This window comes from Phalangium opilio, unplaced genomic scaffold, assembly GCF_054372755.1.
Source record: "Phalangium opilio isolate 3A_F unplaced genomic scaffold, DU_Popi_V2 ptg000025l_1, whole genome shotgun sequence".
NCBI classification, from domain to species: Eukaryota; Metazoa; Arthropoda; class Arachnida; order Opiliones; family Phalangiidae; genus Phalangium; species Phalangium opilio.
The window spans coordinates 2,796,385-2,816,282 of record NW_028324156.1 but is presented as its reverse complement, the minus strand read 5'-3'; the positions used below and the strand labels follow the sequence as shown (position 1 = coordinate 2,816,282).

General features: G+C 38.8%; 1 protein-coding gene across 1 annotated transcript in view; it reads right to left on the bottom strand.

Moving 5' to 3' along the window:
* Positions 1-19,898, bottom strand: part of LOC149691736 (uncharacterized) — a 57,011-nt gene that overhangs the window by 8,531 nt on the left and 28,582 nt on the right. Inside the window, exons 2-6 of the mRNA XM_089869166.1 lie at positions 1,660-1,780; positions 1,347-1,498; positions 664-729; positions 416-535; positions 46-178 (exon numbers count right to left, since the gene is read on the bottom strand). Of these exons, the coding sequence (XP_089725292.1) occupies positions 46-178; positions 416-535; positions 664-729; positions 1,347-1,498; positions 1,660-1,780 (592 nt within the window). The remainder of the gene's footprint in view (positions 1-45; positions 179-415; positions 536-663; positions 730-1,346; positions 1,499-1,659; positions 1,781-19,898) is intronic.

Genomic DNA, 19,898 nt, shown 5'->3' with positions numbered 1-19,898 from the left:
TCTGTAGTAAATTGAACACCATAGAGTTTTAAAACTTTAACGTACCTGATTTCTTCTTTGGTTCATAGTAATCACCTTCGGAAATTTGTTTAACTAATCGTTTAAAATTGCTACCATCGAAAGGCATGGCGCCATATACAAGCGTATACAATAGAACCCCCATGCTCCAACAGTCTACCTATGAATTTAAAAAGAGAAAGCACAAACCATTTCGGCGAGTTACGTCTTTGCTAATTTGTTATTACAATATATAACGCGCGGACAACTGTTGACTGCCATTTGAAACGAACGCTGCTGAAGCGCGGTTATAAGAAACGTTAAAGGAAATTCTCTCTAGCCCTTTTAGTGTATGCGCACTATTTATATTATTATAATTCTACCATGATGAAGACAACGGAAACGGAAAGACACTAACCTCGGGTCCGTAGTAGGGTGTTCCTTTGACAATTTCGGGGGAGGCGTAAAGCGGGCTTCCACAGTAGGTCGCCAATAAATGTCGGTCATCAAAAACGTTTGAAAGACCAAAATCCGCAATCTATTTTCAAAATAAAGAATAAAAGGGTAAAAGGGATTGAGTTTTATATCAAACATAACAGTCAAAAAAGGATTAAATTTGCGTGAATTTTAAAGCGATAAAGGATTATGACAAAACAACTTCCGTACCTTTGCGTTTCCTCTCTCGTCAATCAAAACGTTCTCCAGTTTCAAATCACGATGACATATTTTATTCTGTTAACGGGAAAAAATATGCAAATATTACAGACCTTGACATAGGTAAGTAAATATAGTAAGTAAACACATTTTTAATTGGTAATCTATTCTATAAATGCTCTATGACATTTTGACCCTAAGGGACACCGTTTTCAAGTTAAGATTGTCCAGAGTATTTTACGGATGACCCCTTAAATTTAATTAAGAAACTGAAAACACAAGGATTTCTAATTTAATTTAATTAAGGGGTCATCCCTAAAACACTCAAGTCGTAACGTGGGTCAAAATGGAGATAGAAGTTACATTTTCGACTCAAAATCGATTTCCCAAAGAACATGCCCCTAAAGGTGCTGTTCGGACCGTGGGACAAACGACGATCTTCCTCATAGAGGTTAGCATAGCGGGTGGGTAAAAAAGGGAGAAGGGGTCGGCAAGCCCCTTTAATTGATGCCAGTCTTATCAGAAACACCCTGTATAGGCCTATCTCTTGGTCAATGTCATCTAAGTCTAGGAAGATATAAGTTGAAGGGCATGGCGTTTCAAGTAGGTCTCAAAAACTGATAGGAATTTAAGTGTGACGCTTTTCTTGTGTGACAATATGAATTTAGAAATTCCAACGAGCCAATTAAACTTACTTTGTGGCAATAATAAATAGCAGCGGCAATTTGTCGGAAAATCCTTCTAGCTTCGTTGTCATTTAGTATTTTCTTTTCGCTCAAGTAGTCGTAAAGTTCGCCGCCACTAGCGTACTGCATTACCAAGACTATCTTCTCTTTGTTTTCAAAGACTGTAATACAGCAAAAGAAAGTTCGTTAAACCGGTAAGGGGATAGATACTCCAGAGACAGAGTGTGTCTCCGGCTCCACACTCTTTATTTTTATTGAGAGAACACGAGTTGGGAATAAATAAAATAAAAACATTGGTATAGAGAAGAATATAATTCATTACCTTCGTAGATGTGAATGATATGGGGGTGCTGAACGGAAGACATGATTTGGATCTCTCTTCTGATGCGAACCAAATCCTGATCGCTCTCGATTTTCGATTTCTTGATGGTTTTGATGGCAACCTGTAGATGGAGAAAGAAATAAAATATAACCATTAATCTTGGTTCCAATATATGGCACGCGGACCCCAATGAAAATTCCATTTAGAAATCAATCCATTGATTGACTTAAGGGCAATAACAATGGACTTATTTACACCACACCTTTTAACTCTGGTTCTATAAGATATGCACAGACGTCCTTAGAGTGTGTTACAGCCCGGTTTGTCTCCTTTACAACGATATATACTAAACACTTGGAGTTACAACAACCAGGGCCCGAGTAATTAAACGAAATGTTCATAAACGTCCTCTCCATCGGACTATTAACATGGACTTATTTACATGACACCTTTTAACCCAGGGAAGTTTTTTCAATATTTTATAGTCCTATTGCTCTCTTTTCCAATGATGTTAAATACTTGAAGTTACAACAATTAGGGCCCGATTAATTAAGTAAATTTGAAAAAGACATCGTTCCCTACATTACTTATCGAAGCATTATAATTTGGTGCAGACAAAAAACCTTCAAGTTACACAATATCCTGAACTTATCTTACACAATATCCTGAACTTATCCTCTAACCAATAATACTAAGTGTTATTTGTTGGCTCATAAGGGTCAAGAACAACATCATTTAGCTTATTAAAACAATAACAGTTGGCGCACTCCATCATTTAGTACATGGTTTCATTCGACTCTCGGGAAATATCGGCCTATCCCATCCTAACAAACCATTATTTCGTCTATTTCCTACACGCATTAGTAACAATCCCAAATAAAAATGGGTTACATGGCATTTGCGAAGGGCTTTTATCCATTTTAAGTGATATAAATTATAGGAAAAGAATTCGCAAAAGAAAAAGAATAAAAAACGCTAGCAAGAACAGTAAAGTACGCGAGTGTTGTCCGGAAGCGAGCGAAATTGATGAGGGTCATCCATAGATCATCGTTGAAGAACGTTGTCGCTAAAACGCGATTCTCTCGTTTCTTCGTTTCTTTTAATCTTAATCGTAAATGACTTTGTCCTCGCGAGACCCGAGACACGAGCCACGAGCCGCCACAAATATAAAAGCTGCATGCTCTAAAATAAGACCTCCATCCATTCTTTCTTTCTTTCTTTCTTTCTTTCTACTGATAAACAAAGGCCAGGGTGGTGACAATGAATGAATGAAATAACACGGACCGAGAAGAAAATGCTCCATTCCATTCCATCATTAAAAAAAATTGAAGTATTCCTAAAGGGATGCTGACGTTCTAAGATAAAACGATTTAGGATTTCGTCTAAGTTGAAAGTATAACTCAATTTAAGAGCTCTGATTTGTTTTAAGTCTTTGGTAATGTCTTAATTAAGCTTAGTCTTTTGTTAGTGAAAGAATAGCTAATATAGAGCTAGCTATCTCAGTTGTGACGTCAGTGCCTAGGTAAAACGTCATGGGTTTAGCTTTGGCTGTGGGCGGCCATGTTTGATACCGCTATGGGTCTATGAGCTATAAACATGGGTGGCGTCACTCTAAGGCTTCTGAGATAGCTCATTATGAATCATTGCGTTGGCTCCATTTTCACTCAACGTATCTAGGGCCGATTTTGTGGGTAGACTAGCTAGACTCATCATTATGTATGATGAATTTTACCTCGCGAATAAGGATCTATCTCGCTGCAAGTTGAACCTTACTCCTGTGCCTGAATAAGCAATAATATCACAGAATGGCGTCCGTATTATGAGGCGTGACGCGATAGTAAATTCTCAAGACCAGCCCAAAAACCCGCATAGAAGTTAACATGAGGATATAATGATTCCCAGTAGCTGTATGCATTCCTGAGAAGACTAATAGCGTTTAACTTCGAAAGTACTAATGAAATGCCTAAGAAATATGCAAAGACAAACTTAAGTGCTATATTTATGTTATTTGCATGCTATATATCTATTTCTGTTTATTCTATAGTTATTTTTGTTTTGCTGGTTTGCATCCAAACGAAATTCAAGGCAAATTCCATTGTATATTTCAGCAACCCTTTAACCCAAGCCAAAAGGCTTCTTGTTTTTATGTCGTGCTTAGTTTCCATCCATTTGTTTTTAGTAAACGTCATCAAAAACGTGGTGGAAGTGAGAGAGATTAAAAGAAACAGAAATAGAAAATGCCGGACTCGTGTAATTGTTCATTCCGAGTGTATGTATATCCCGTCTCTCTGGCGAGTCGGAAGAAAAAAGAGTCATCATTGAACTAATTAAATTCGCTAAGTTGGCGAAAACAAAGAGAATTTTGCCGAGTCTCCGTTATAATTATAAAACAGAAACAAGGATTCTAACTAACAATACAGACGTAACCCTTTATTTTCCTTTTTATTTAGAGACTCTAGCTTGTCCCCTATATAAAAAAACGAGGGACTTTTTGAACTTTATCCTAGAAGAGGAAAGAAGAGCATAGCAGAGCAGGATCAACTAGAACGTCGATGCGGTTTAGACAGACTACACTGTTGGATTCTGTCCAAGGGAAACTTACTACTTTACACTCAACACAAGGAAGGAGTAATTAACCCAAGAAATCATTAGTGGACACAACAGGAATGCATACAGTTAATAGGAATCATCTCTGCGCACTCTCATGACACAAAAAAAGACTACAACGCAGGCTCCAAAAGGCGACATGTAAGGCAAAGTTTTACCCCCTTTTAGTGACATCGAAACGGTCTATTCGCAAGGTAAAATTCCTAAATAAATAATGATTAGTCTATAGTTCTTCCCATAAAAACCGTGATTCCAAATAGCTATATATATTCCTCCTTTCACCCAGGAAGTAAAAGTTCTTTCTTTTCTACGATAGATCTAAACCTCCTCCAGTTAGTTATCTCCATCGTGCAACTGCCAGGCGACAGAAGAACTATTTTTTATGTCAGATTTAGGCTTAGTATTTAGGGTTTTTAGCTTTCAGACCCAAAAAAAAAAAAAAAAAAAAAAATGCGGCGACTATAAAAAAAATAGGAAACTGGCAGATTAGAAGGATTATGCAGCGCGTGTTGCCTAAAATACTTCCTCCTCAATCCTTCCGCTTGCTTTTAAACGCAACATCTACGCATCGCGAGAATGCTCCGAATCTTTAAAGACCTAATACCGTGACGTCGAGAAGTCCCGGAATGTTTTAACGCTGTATTAAATGGGCTCCGAATTGTTCAGAGATTTAAATTCAACTCTGTTTTATAACAATGGACTTGAAAATTGACAATTAGTTTCGGTTTCAAATGAGGAAGGACTGAAACAGAGAGCGTTAATTGTTAAATAATTAACTCACTCCTTAATAGGTTTTAATCGAGTCGAAATTTAATACTTGAAGGGGGTGTTAACCTTAGAATTACGGGATAAAGAACATTAATATTTAAACTTCCGGACTTTCTAGTTTTCCACATAAATTATGTTAATTAATGCATTTTCAATTTGATTGAAATAGTACGAATTTCGATATTTTTTGCCAGTCGAGTCAAAAGTGAAATTTGAAATAAAATAATTTAAATTATAATTTATGTACCACCCAAGTCGAACGAATTTATAATATCTAATAACGGCAGTTTAATTATTAGAAAAATCAAATCTAAATGTTGCTAATCAAATTGTTCAGCGCTGTCAAAGGTTTAGTACAGACTAAATAGGAAGATGGACTGCAAAATTAACCTAGTGTAGTACTTCAATTCTCGCTTGTCGTTCTCGAACTACCTCGAGCTGTAAGTTTCATTATTAGAAAATTTAAATCTAAATGTTTCTGATCAAAAAGTTCAGCGATGTCATAGGCATAGTACAGACTGAAGAGCTAGGAAGAAGGACTGCAAAAATTAACCGAGTGTAGTACTTCAATTCTCCCTTGTCGTTCAACTAGAACTACCTCGAGCTCTCTAGCATTACGAAGTATAGGTAGTGTCATACTTATGGAAGCAACATATCATTTATAAACTTATGCTTTAACCGATAATACAATGTCATTATGCGTTTGGTTATTTATAAATTCACAATTAGGAACTTTGGCGCCTTGTCGCTTACTAGATCGGAAATATCAAGTTGGATTAGCAGAACCTACAGCAACTCAAAAACCCAACTTAGGAAGCCTAATCCTCGTGGTTTTGATGATCCATCAAAACTTGACGTTTCCACGAGCTAAAAAACCGCGTACGTCACGCGTACACGTGACGAGGGTAACAACTTCCTCCCGGGTATAAACACTAGACATCAGATTCGGAAGAAGAAGAAAAAGAAATGGGGTATTCACTTTTATGTAATTAAAAGAGCTGAATTCGCGTCTTTTTGAGGGTAGAGCTCGGGCACAAGAAGCAGCAGGTTGAAACTAATAGTCGTCGAGAGGAGACAAAAAAAAAGAACCTAAGTGAAACCGTCAGATAAAAAAAAAATATCGCTGGTTTTAGATTTTAAATTTAGCTCAAGCTTCGGTTCAAAATCCTCCATCCTGCGCTTCAAAAAAACTGTGTAGTAGCATAAGTTCATAAGATATGTTCCTTCCATAAGTTTGTCACTGGTTACAAACTGGAGCTTGTCACGAAGTGAGTGACGTAGGTCATAGATTCTGCATGGTAAAGCGACGCCTGGTTGGTTTTGGCGCTGTCAAAGGCTTAGTAATGGGTACTATATAGGAAGATGGAAGTCCTGCAAAACTAATTAACCGAGTGTAGTCATTAAATTCTCGCTTGTCGTTCTGCTAGAACTAGCTCGAGTTGTCTCTATGTAGCATTACGAAGTATAGGTAGTGTTATACTTATGGTAGGAACATATCTTATAAACTTATGGAAGTAGACTAGGAGGGTTGTACTTGTAGGCCTTATCCAAATAGAACCAACTTAGAAGGATCCCAAAAAACCCACCGAGAGTCAAAAGCTATCCATCCTCTCAAATATTTCGGAATGACTTTTATCTAAAAATATGTATATTTTGAAATCAATTTTTGGTACAGCGCGAGTCTAAAGGCCCGGCCTTGTAAGAGGACCGATGCTATTAAAAGGTTGCCTTAAAAACTTGGAGGAAAGATGTGAAAATGGGTAGTCGCAATCTCCATACCTATGACGTAGCCTATGTACCCCTATCTGTACCCATTTGGGGTAAAAAGGCCCTAAATCCACTGAAAATATGTTGCTTGGTCAACTCGTACAATTGCGAAGTATCCATCCCCTTTGGTTTCTCTGCTCTCTATGGATAGACAGTACATGCGGGCCCAAAAGATGTTACGTCGCTTTATGCGAGAACTTTTAAATTGTTGGTGGCAGAGAGAGGATCAGCTGAGCTGAGAGGGATGGGGAATATAACAGGCCGCCTGAACGTCTGCTGTTTCCACAGGGATTAATTTGCGGGGGTGAACTGGATGAAGCGCTTTATAATGGCGGATTAGAAAGCCCGAAAACAGCTCGGGTTCATATTCGAAGCCCCACTAATAGTAAAAGGATGGGTGGATAATTTTAGGATGTCATAGAGAGGTTGAAATATCATAGTTTATCTACAAGCCCAACACAAGTAGTGACGGACCATCTGTTGAGAATTTTCTTATACCAAGAAGTGATATCTAGTTTATTAGGGAGAAGGTATAAGATGCCTAAGTTATCGCGCGCCATAGTCCCAGTCCCCCTTTCAAAATACAAGGGGGGACGTAAAAGAAGGCCGGGCTATTTTGCCTCTCCTCAGTCGGAAAACACGTACTTTTCGTCATTCGCGTCGCACTGACGTGAGTTTTCAAGAACCAATGAGATGCTGGTTGTAATTTAGATGCGGGGATTAACTCCGGACCTACGTTTGGACTGGAGATAAAGCTAGAAATGTGGCGAATTTATACCTTCTCCCTAGTGAATAAGATATCACTTCTTGCTTATACCTAAAGATAGTGTGTAGGCAATTCAATTGGTATGACAACAACAAACTGAAAAGCTTGTAGAATTCTGTGTTCGATTCAGTAACTATCATTCAGTGCACAAAAATGATCCAAGATACAATGAAATTTTGCAGACAATGGCGTGTCAAATGCAAAAAAACAATTATCGAAAGGTCACAGACCTCTCTTTAATTACACATAATAACTATCAAGATGTTTCCAATATACTTTCTGCATGATAACGTTTCTTTGATAACAATCCGTTAATATATGTAATCATAAGTTCATAAGATATGTTCCTTCCCATAAGTTTGTCGCTGGTTACAAACTGAAGCTTGTCATGAAGTGATTGAAGTAGGTCATATAGATTTCGAGGTAAAGCGAGGGAGGCCTGGTTTTGGCGCTGTCAAAGGCTTAGTAATGTAGATTAAATAGGAAGATGGAAGTCCTGCAAAACTAACCACCGAGTGTAGTACTTCAATTCTCGCTTGTCGTTCTGCTAGAAGTAGCTCGAGCTGTAAGTCTCTAATATTACGAAATATAGGTAGTGTCATACTTATCATGTAACATATCTTATAAACTTATGGTAGTATTGTTAATAAAACACCTTAACCTTCTGCTTGAATAAATAAAAGATCTACTTCCTGTCGGTCCTCGAGGGGGTAGACACTGCGGAACTTTTAGAAGTTAAAGGGTTTAATCGTAATTTAAAACACAGTACTGCGTTTGAACTGCAATAAGATTCATATTATCCCTTTAGAAAAAGGTTCGGGGGGGGGGGGGGGGTAACAAACCCTCAAAACAATTGACAAAATGTATGTACCAACAAAAATAAATTATAAGATTTCATAAGAAATAATTATTACGTATGCCAGGGGATGGAATAAATTTCAGTTAAAAAGCTATTAAAAGCACATTAATTATAAAATTATTTCCTAATACAGTTTTCTTTTTTTACCTCTCCGTGTGACGTAGTCCAGGAGAGGTTCTGTAACGGCCGTGTCTGTGTGTGTGTCTGTCTGTGTGTGTGTCTGTCTGTGTGTCTGTCTGTGTGTGTGTCTGTCTGTGTGTCTGTCTGTCTGTCCGTTGTTACACCCACGTGACCGCGTTCGCAGTTTGCGTATCGGAGCAAACGTGTTCCCAATTTCCGGACCGCATTGACAGTTCACAGAAATTTGGAAAATTGTATTTCTCTCCGTTGGCTACTCTATCCTTGAGTTCTCGCACCACCATGTTTCGTCTTCGTCCATCCCACATGAACACCAGTTTGGTGCTTTTCTGGTTTCCAACACCACCATTTTCTGTTCTTTGTCAATCCCACATTGACTCCAGTCTGCACGTACACTGGCTTCTAACACCACCATCCACTAGTCTTCCGTCTATTCCACATAGACACCAATCTGTATCATTGGCTTCTACTCCATTATCATCGTTTGGTTTTAGGATATACGCGGCGATCAGCTAGGGTTACGAGAAACGTCTAGCCTCCCTAAGGTGGGATCGCCACCAAAGGTTTTCGCAATTGCGCTTTTTCCTTACTATTATAATGGAAACGAATCGTATATATACCCCAAAATTTGAAGAAAGCGGGCAAGAGGGGTAGCCTTCACTTTAAACGTCAATATTAGCAAAGTTTGAGAAGATAATAGGTATAACTTTATTTTAAACGATTTAACTATTATTAATGTTAATTATTGAAGATTAAAATAATTAAAAATAATTATATTTATTTAAATATTAAAGATAAACCTCTCGTGCAAAGAGAGAAATTAAATCATTGCCTCCTATATCTAACAAGGCCCCGTGCATGCGATATATTTCCTTCATTGCCTCCTATATCTATCAAGGCACGTGCATTGTGATATATTTCATTCATTGCCTCCTGTATCTATCAAGGCCCATGCATTGTGATATATTTCATTCATTGCCTCCTATATCTATCAAGGCCCGTGCATTGCGATATATTTTTCAAAACAACAACCAAAATGGGAAGCTGCTCTCAGAAACATAATAATTTTTTTTCTCTGTATAGGGAGCTAACAACTGGGTAGGGGGAAGAGATAGTCGGACGTCACCCAGCCCCCCTCTGGTTGGCATTTTTTTCTCTGAATAGGGAGCTAACTACTGGGTAGGGGGAAGAGATAGTCTGACGTCACTCAGCCCCCCTCTGGTTGGCATTTTTGCGCGTAGAATACCGTTTCCAACCGTTAGGGGGGATGAAACTCCAGTAAGAAATAGAAGGGTGATATATTTTTCAAAACAACAACCAAAATGGGAAGCTGCTCTCAGAAACATAATAATTTTTTTCTCTGTATAGGGAGCTAACAACTGGATAGGGGGAAGAGATAGTCTGACGTCACCCAGCCCCCCTCTGGTTGGCATTTGTTTTCTCTGTATAGGGAGCTAACAACTGGGTAGGGGGAAGAGATAGTCTGACGTCACCCAGCCCCCCTCTGGTTGGCATTTTTTCCCTGTATAAGGAGCTAACAACTGGGTAGGGGGAAGAGATAGTCTGACGTCACCCAGCCCCCCTCTGGTTGGCATTTTTGCGCGTAGAATACCGTTTCCAACCGTTAGGGGGGATGAAACTCCAGTAAGAGATAGAAGGGTGTGACGTTTCAGGGTCAGAACTGTTAGCTCCCTATATGAAATGAAAATATGGATAATATCGCGCTCCTTCTTTAATGGTATGAATCCTTGCCTGTCTATTAATATTGTACGTAGGAGTAATACGTTTTGAGCGAAGTCTAGAGAGGATCAACATAAGCGAGATTGTTTCGTAATAAAAAATATACTGCTTCCACTAATGGGTTTATACTCCTTGTTACTGTTGTATAGAGTAATCATGATAAAAGCTTAAAAAATTACGAGAGGACAGACCTTTTTTATCCTCTTGTTTTATTCTTAATAAGAATATAAAACATTTATTTTGTATCAAAAAATTTTTTTTGGTGATAAGATTGCTCTAGAAAAATCCAAACGGTTAGGCATTGGTAAAAAAGACATGTGTAAGCTATTTGCAGAGATGATAATTGTTTTACATGTTTTAAATAAGACTGAAGCTTCCACTATTGTGTTTATGCTCCTTGTTTGTTTGACTGAAAACCATCTAGGTTTAGATAACAGTTCGAAAAAAAAATCACAAAAAATGATATTTTTTAAATCTAATGAGATAACGCCCACCTAGTTGAAAATTGACCTTTTTAGTCCACGGGAGCCATTCTTAATCAGAATTTCTATGCTAGTAGGTTGTCAATTAAACTACCGGTATATTATTGTTGTTGGAAGTTGGAGATTAAGTGAAATTAAGTGGTTGTAAAGAGCCCGCAGGTTTTTGCCGCTTCTTTTTGTGAGTATTTGATTTTTGTATGTAAAATGGAGGAAGATAATGTTGAGAGTAAAGATGAAATGCGGAAGCGCAAAGCGCGGGAAAGGATGAGGGCAAAAAGATCAGACCCTGAGTTTAAGAAGAGAGAAAATGAAAGGAGAAGAGTTTTAGCAGCTCAGAAAAAAGCTAAGGTTAAATGTACAGGTTCTAGTACGTCTAGTCCTAGTACTAGTTTGCCCATTACTTCTATTGCTCCGTCAGTTGGCCACGATGGTAGTAAGGTTGAAGGTACGGTTTCTAGTATTTCTAGTCCTAATTTGTTTGTTGGTTCTATTGCGCCGCCAGTTGGCCACAGTAGAATGAAGGATAATGTATTAGACGGAAGTACAAGTGAAGTTTCTAAAAACGTAGCGTTAATTACTGCCGACGAAGCGATGAATTTAGTTAGTAATATTTCAGATAGTTCTGTAATGGTAGCGAACGATGAACAAGTACCTTCTACGTCTCATGGTAATGTTTATCCGTTAGAGAGAATGAGAATTTTGAGACAGAATGAAGAGTATAGAATGAAGGAGGCGCGATCAATGGCGAAAAAGCGGGAGAATGAGGCTTATCGTGAAAGGGAAAATCAGGTTGGCATACTTACCAAGAGAGTTAAAAGGCTTGATGAGTGGTATAGAGCAAGCGAACGAGTAAAGGACCAGTTGAGTAAGGCTAGTAAACGCCAAGATGCAGAGTACGTTGAAGCTGAACGTGTTAGAAATCAGTTGAGTAAGGCTAGTAAACGCCAAGATGCAGAGTACGTTGAAGCTGAACGTGTTAGAAATCAGTTGAGTAAGGCTAGTAAACGCCAAGATGCAGAGTACGTTGAAGCTGAACGTGTTAGAAATCAGTTGGGTATGGCTAGTAAACGCCAAGATGCAGAGTACGTTGAAGCTGAACGTGTTAGAAATCAGTTGAGTAAGGCTAGTAAACGCCAAGATGCAGAGTACGTTGAAGCTGAACGTGTTAGAAATCAGTTGAGTAAGGCTAGTAAACGCCAAGATGCAGAGTACGTTGAAGCTGAACGTGTTAGAAATCAGTTGGGTATGGCTAGTAAACGCCAAGATGCAGAGTACGTTGAAGCTGAACGTGTTAGAAATCAGTTGGGTATGGCTAGTAAACGCCAAGATGCAGAGTACGTTGAAGCTGAACGTGTTAGAAATCAGTTGAGTAAGGCTAGTAAACGCCAAGATGCAGAGTACGTTGAAGCTGAACGTGTTAGAAATCAGTTGAGTAAGGCTAGTAAACGCCAAGATGCAGAGTACGTTGAAGCTGAACGTGTTAGAAATCAGTTGGGTATGGCTAGTAAACGCCAAGATGCAGAGTACGTTGAAGCTGAACGTGTTAGAAATCAGTTGAGTAAGGCTAGTAAACGCCAAGATGCAGAGTACGTTGAAGCTGAACGTGTTAGAAATCAGTTGAGTAAGGCTAGTAAACGCCAAGATGCAGAGTACGTTGAAGCTGAACGTGTTAGAAATCAGTTGGGTATGGCTAGTAAACGCCAAGATGCAGAGTACGTTGAAGCTGAACGTGTTAGAAATCAGTTGGGTATGGCTAGTAAACGCCAAGATGCAGAGTACGTTGAAGCTGAACGTGTTAGAAATCAGTTGAGTAAGGCTAGTAAACGCCAAGATGCAGAGTACGTTGAAGCTGAACGTGTTAGAAATCAGTTGAGTAAGGCTAGTAAACGCCAAGATGCAGAGTACGTTGAAGCTGAACGTGTTAGAAATCAGTTGGGTATGGCTAGTAAACGCCAAGATGCAGAGTACGTTGAAGCTGAACGTGTTAGAAATCAGTTGGGTATGGCTGCCAGTCGTGCAAATGTGGAGTTTAGGAACCCTGAACGTTCTAGGAATAGATTGTCTGTGGCAGAAAGAAGAACAGATCCTGTGTTTATAGAGCAGACGTATTTTGAAAGCATAAAAGAAGGTCCAACGTGGCCATGTGAAGGGTGTTCAAATCTTTTTTTTAAAGCATCGGGTAGCTTAGTTCAGTCTAGAGTGTTTTTGGCAGTTCCTGGGATTCATGGTCGTGAATTGGATGACAAAGTATTTTTATGTAGTGCTTGTAATAAAGCTGTCAAGAAGAACGAAATCCCCAAGTTTTCCAGAGAAAATGGATTTGAATTTCCTGAAGTTCCGTCAGAACTAGTTAATTTGACTAATTTGGAGGAAAGGATGATTTCACCACGAATACCTTTTATGCAAATAAGAAGGTTGGGTTGTGATCAACAAAGGGGGATTAAGGGAAACGTGGTCAACGTTCCTATAAATGTCGAGTCTACAGTGTCAGTGTTACCACGGTTACCTCGTGAAACAGATACTGTTCAAATTGAGTTTATGAGGAGAATGCAATATAACACACCATATTTGTATGAAACTGTTAGGCCTAAAAAAATGCACGAAGCTCTTAAGGTTTTGGTGAAAACACCGTTGTATATTAAGCATGGAATATCTGTAAGAGTCGATATATTGGATCCAATTCCAGAAGAACTTGAATTTATTGTTGACGAAAATGACCGTCAGTTAAATCAGGATGATATATTAAGGGAAAACCCAGTAGGGTCAGTGAATTTAGCGAACGAAAATGATAGCGATGATATGTGGAATGAAGTCAATGAAGCTAGCGAAGTTAATTTATTACCAGTTGGGAATCAAGACACGTTGTTAGTGTCATTGTCCGATTTCCTTCCCACTAACACCATGCATGTTAAGTTTGCTCCTGGTGAAGGTCAAACGCCAATGTCTTTGCTCTATGACGAGGACGCTGAGGAATTGTCATTCCCCAGTATTTATGTCGGTCAGAAGAGAAACCTTAAGGTTAAAGGTAGGTTTGGGGATATTGCCAAGTGGGAGCTTCGTAATGTTGATCGACGTTGTGCCAAGAATGTCTCAAAATTGTTTTACGCTTTTGTTAAGTTGGAAACAATGAAAGTAAGTGAATCTATACAAGTGTGTATGAGAAAAACCAAGAGAAAAGATGGCTCTAATTACACTGCTGGGTTTTTATCGTCTGCTGGTGCACTCGATTCAATTGTTAAGCAGGATGATGGTTTTAGAGTATTAGAAAATTTGCAGTCCTCGCCTTCATATTGGCAGCATAGGCAGAAAGAGTTAATGGCTATGATTAGGCAGCTTGGTACGGCTACCTTTTTTATAACGTTTTCAGCTGCGGAAGGCAAATGGCCTGAGCTTTTGAACATACTGAGAGTGACCTCAGGTCAAGAACGCTTAGCGGATAATGAAATTAGGAATTTAAGTTTTTCGGAAAAGGCCAAGTTGATTCAGAATGATCCTGTTACTTGTGCTAGATATTTTGACCACCGTTTTCGGGCTCTGCTTAAAGCTTTGCAAAAACTAGGTCCCCTTGGTGTTATTGAAGATTATTACTTTAGAGTTGAAATACAGCAAAGAGGGTCTCCCCATCAACATGGGTTGATATGGATTAAAGATGCGCCTAAGCTCAAAGATGATTTGTCGAATGTTAAAGAGGTAGAGGACTTTATTGATAAAGTTATTTCTTGCGCTGGTAAATTGAACGATGGTAATGGGGATTTGTTAACGTCTTTGCAAATGCACAAACACACGACAACGTGTAAGAAAAAGGTAAATAACAGTTCAGTTTGTCGTTTTGGAATTCCATTTCCTCCCATGCCTAGAACTATTGTTTATGATCCGAGTTTAAGAGAACCCGGTACTCTTGACGAAGAACTGAAATGTAAGAGGAATTCCAAAAAATTGAATGAACTTTTGCAATCGAAAGAAAAGGAATTTTGGGTAGATAGTTTCGAGGAGTTGTTGGCAAAGTTGCGAATGAGTGAAGAGGAATATATTAAGGCAGTTACGTATGACATAAAAAAGAAAGTTGTTTTATTGAAAAGACACCCTAAAGATACTAGGGTTAATCCGTACAACCCGTGCACTTTGCGCCTTTGGCAAGCGAATATGGACATTCAGTTTGTACTTGATCCTTACGCTCTGGTTATGTATATTGTGTCTTATATTGGAAAATCTCAGCGTGGCATGTCAATGCTTTTGCGTGAAGCTGCTAAACGAGCACAGTCAGATAAATGTACGGTAAAGCAAAAGTTGAAAGTGATAGCAAATCAGTTTTTGAATGCGCACGAGGTAAGCGCGCAAGAAGCGGCATATAGTGTTTTACAAATTCCAGTCTCTAGATGTAGTCGAGCCTGTATTTACGTTAATACAAATTTGCCCGAAAATCGAGTCCATATTCTCAAAAGCAAAAGTGAGCTTGAACAGTTGTCAGAAGATAGTATGGACGTTTTCGCTTCTGGAATGTTGGACCATTATGTTCAAAGGCCAGATGATTTAGAGGCAGTAACGTTAGCTCAATTTGCGACGTGGTACGAGTTTTCCAAAAGTCGTAGAGTTGCGAAAACCCAAAGTCATATTGATGACAATGAAAACCTTGAAGTTGAATGTGGTAAATGGTTGAAACTGAAAAATGATTCAGGTTTTATTAGAAAACGTGGCCATTCTAAAATTATGCGGTATCGGAGATTCAATTTAGTGAAAGAACCCGAACAGTATTATCGTGAGCAAATAATGTTGTTCTCGCCTTGGCGCGATGAGAGTAGGGACATTTTGACAAAGGATCTGAAATCAGAGTATGAACTTAAACTTGAGATTATAAAGGAATGTAGAAAAGAATTTCATAACGAAATTGACGAAGCGGCCATTGAACAGGCTGTCCGAGATTTCGAAAGTGAAGCTATTGAAGCTGATCTTACTAATATTCAGCCTGAATTGGAACATCGAAATGAATTAGATAGATCTTTAATTGTTGAAGATTCTGAATTTCTAATAAATACGGTTCAGGAGTCTATAGGAAATATTACCCGTGATATTCTTGATGGTAATGCGGAAAGAACTATTGCTCCGTCAGTGACGTTAGTCAATGATTCTGAGTACAATGTACTTGTTAGAATGCTGAATGTGAAACAGAAAGAAATATTTTATGAAGTTCTGCATCATTTAAAATGCAAGGAATCGCCTTTACGGCTATTTGTTACCGGTGGCGCTGGTGTTGGAAAAAGCGTTTTGATAAGTGCCATATTTGAAGCTGTTACTAGATTTTACAATAAGCAGCCAGGGTCTAATCCCTCGGAAGTTAAAGTTTTGCGATGCGCACCTACGGGCAAGGCTGCCTTTAATATAGGTGGCGCTACTTTGCATAGTACCTTTTGTCTACCGGTTAGTCAATTTGCCGGGAATATTTCCAGGCTAGAAAGTGAAACTCTTCACAATTGTAGATTGATGTATGGTCAAGTGAAATTGGTAATTATTGACGAAATATCAATGGTTGGAGCTAAGGTTTTTAACCGAGTTAACGCGAGATTGCAAGAGATAATGGGTTGTCCAGATTATTTCGGTGGTGTATCTGTACTGTTAGTTGGAGATTTTAACCAACTTAGACCAGTGCGCGATCATTTCGCTTTTCAAGGTCAAAGTGATACTGACAATCCCTATGCGGCGTTAATTGGTAACCCAATATGGGAAGAATTCCAGTTTGCAGAGCTTGAAGAAATTATGAGGCAAAAAGATGACAAAAGGTTTGCGGAAGCTTTGAACAGAATGGCTGTGGGAAGTATGAATCAGGATGATATTAACTTTTTTGTAAGTTTAGAAGTGAATAGAGAGCGTGTACCGCCAAAAGAAGCGATACATCTTTTCCCTACTAACGTTGAAGTGAACCAGTTTAACGAAGAGATGCTTTTAAACATGAATACGGAAAAGTCTATTTCCGTTTCAGTAGATGTTGTAAATGGTGATCTTACTAGAGAAGTTAGAAATAACATTCTTTCTCAAGTCCAAACGTTGGCAACGTCTGATACGTATGGTCTGCCTAAAGAATTAACGCTCGCTTGTGGCGCCAGATACATGATGACTAACAATGTTGATACGTCTGACGGACTTACAAATGGGGCAACAGGTTGGTTAAGAAAAATAGAGTACTGCACAAATAGGCTCGGTGAACAAATTCCGTTTAGGGTTTGGATTGAGTTTGCTGATGCTAATGTTGGAAAGTTGTTGAGACAAAAGAGTCATGGGTTATACGAGCAGAATAACTTTAACAGGATTTGGACTCCTGTCGAGAAAGTTACTAAGGCATTTAGTAGAAAATGGAGGCAAAATAATGTTTCGGTCTCTAGGAAACAGTTTCCTTTGGTCATTTCTGAGGCTATTACGATACACAAGAGTCAAGGAGATACGTATTCGTCTGTAGTAGTGCATTGTAATCAAAGAAAGAAATTAGAGAGAGCTCATTTATACGTTGCTTGTAGTAGAGCGAGAAACGCCTCTGGTTTGTATATTGAGGGTAAATTTCAAGTTCCAAATGCGCCTAAAAACAATCAAGTTGGATTGGAACTTAAAAGATTACGAGATACGAAGAGTATTGCGTTACCGTTCTTGAACGAACCGGTTTATATTTATGTTCACAATGTGCAGTCCTTAAACGCACATTTGGAAGATATTTTAGCAGACACCGTAATAAGAAATGCCCAGTTATTATGCTTTGTTGAAACGTGGAAGAAAGAAAATGATGAGTTTCATGTGCCATCCTTTAGGGAAGTGGGTGGTATTTATCTGCCAAGAACGGCACGTAGAATTGCATTTGGCTCTTCCATTCATTTAAAAGATACACCAGAAAATGTAGTTAACGATTTGAATAATAGGGTTTTACGAACCGATAGACCTTTCAGAAATTCGCATGTGGAACGTTGCTGGTTGGATGTTTCCATTGAAAATGAACCGATGACTGTTGTTTTGTTGTACAAATCGCCTGGAGCGAGTTTGAGATCAGTTTTTGAGGATTTTAATCCTTTATTCGATATTAGATATGATGCCTCTATTCCGACAGTTGTTGTGGGAGATTTTAACATAAATTTTTTAAAAAGTAAAACGGCACTGAAGATGTTCTTTGATTCCTTTGATATGACACTTATGCCTGGCCTTGAAGATAAAGTATCAACAGACTATCATTGCCAGTTAGATTTAGCGTTCGGAAACAAACTATTCCGAGACAGATTCGAGGCCTGTTACAGAGAAACTTACTACTCTTATCATAAAGGAATATGTTTTGTTAAAAAGGAATAGGGGTGTCTGTTGTCCTAGCTGTAATAGCGTTGTTAATTAATAGTTGATGGAATTCCTAGCATTGTTACCTCGTCTCAAGAGAAAATACTCAACAGATTATCATTGCTAATTATATTTATGCTTTGAAAACAGAGCTTTATAGACCGATACGAAGCCTTTTATAGAGAAAACTATTATTCTTATCACAAAGAAATGTGTTTTGTCGAAAAAAAAAAGAAGTTAAAGGTGGCAAATCTTGGTGTCTAAAGATATATTTATCAAGCGACTATTCATAGTAAAACCAGTAGTAGATAAAAGTGGGTGGAGAGGGTGGCTGTATCTACTTGGCTTACCCGGGAGGGTCTTACCCTGTAATTAATTAATTCGAGCGGTGGCGGTAAGGTAAGATGAAGCGTCATACCCTTCTATCTCTTAGTCCGCCTACAAGAGCGCGACCAAAGGGGGGATACATAGTCTACTCCCCTCTCTACCGCCACTACTCTATTACACGTCATGCCTGTATAAAAATACGTACATGGCTTGCAAAAACGCCCTTTGACTCTGGGGTTCCATTAGCTAACTTGCTTAATGGCTTGCAAAAACGCCCTTTAACTCTGGGGTTCCATTAGCTAACTTGCTTAATGGCTTGCAAAAACGCCCTTTAACTCTGGGGTTCCATTAGCCTACTTGCTAAATGGCTTGCAAAAACGCCCTTTAACTCTGGGGTTCCATTAGCCTACTTGCTAAATGGCTTGCAAAAACGCCCTTTAACTCTGGGGTTCCATTAGCCTACTTGCTAAATTGCTTGCAAAAACGCCCTTTAACTCTGGGGTTCCATTAGCCTACTTGCTAAATGGCTTGCAAAAACGCCCTTTAACTCTGGGGTTCCATTAGCCAACTTGCTAAATGGCTTGCAAAAACGCCCTTTAACTCTGGGGTTCCATTAGCCAACTTGCTAAATGGCTTGCAAAAACGCCCTTTAACTCTGGGGTTCCATTAGCCAACTTGCTAAATGGCTTGCAAAAACGCCCTTTAACTCTGGGGTTCCATTAGCCAACTTGCTAAATGGCTTGCAAAAACGCCCTTTAACTCTAGGGTTCCATTAGCCAACTTGCTAAATGGCTTGCAAAAACGCCCTTTAACTCTAGGGTTCCATTAGCCAACTTGCTAAATGGCTTGCAAAAACGCCCTTTAACTCTGGGGTTCCATTAGCCAACTTGCTAAATGGCTTGCAAAAACACCCTTTAACTCTGGGGTTCCATTAGCCAACTTGCTAAATGGCTTGCAAAAACACCCTTTAACTCTGGGGTTCCATTAGCCAACTTGCTAATTCAAACAAGGACGATCCTTGATTCAAATTGCAATATTCCTGTGTGGAATAAGGAATTCTGTGTGAATTCAAACAAGGACGATCCTTGATTCAAATTGCAATATTCCTGTGTGGAATAAGGAATTCTGTGTGAATTCAAACAAGGACGATCCTTGATTCAAATTGCAATATTCCTGTGTTAAATAAGGAATTCTGTGTGAATTCAAACAAGGACGATCCTTGATTCAAATTGCAATATTCCTGTGTGAATTCAAACAAGGACGATCCTTCATTCAAATTGCAATATTCCTGTGTTAAATAAGGAATTCTGTGTGAATTCAAACAAGGACGATCCTTGATTCAAATTGCAATATTCCTGTGTTAAATAAGGAATTCTGTGTGAATTCAAACAAGGACGATGCTTGATTCAAATTGCAATATTCCTGTGTGGAATAAGGAATTATATGCTATTCAATTGTTTTCAGGTCTCATTTGGTTTCATGG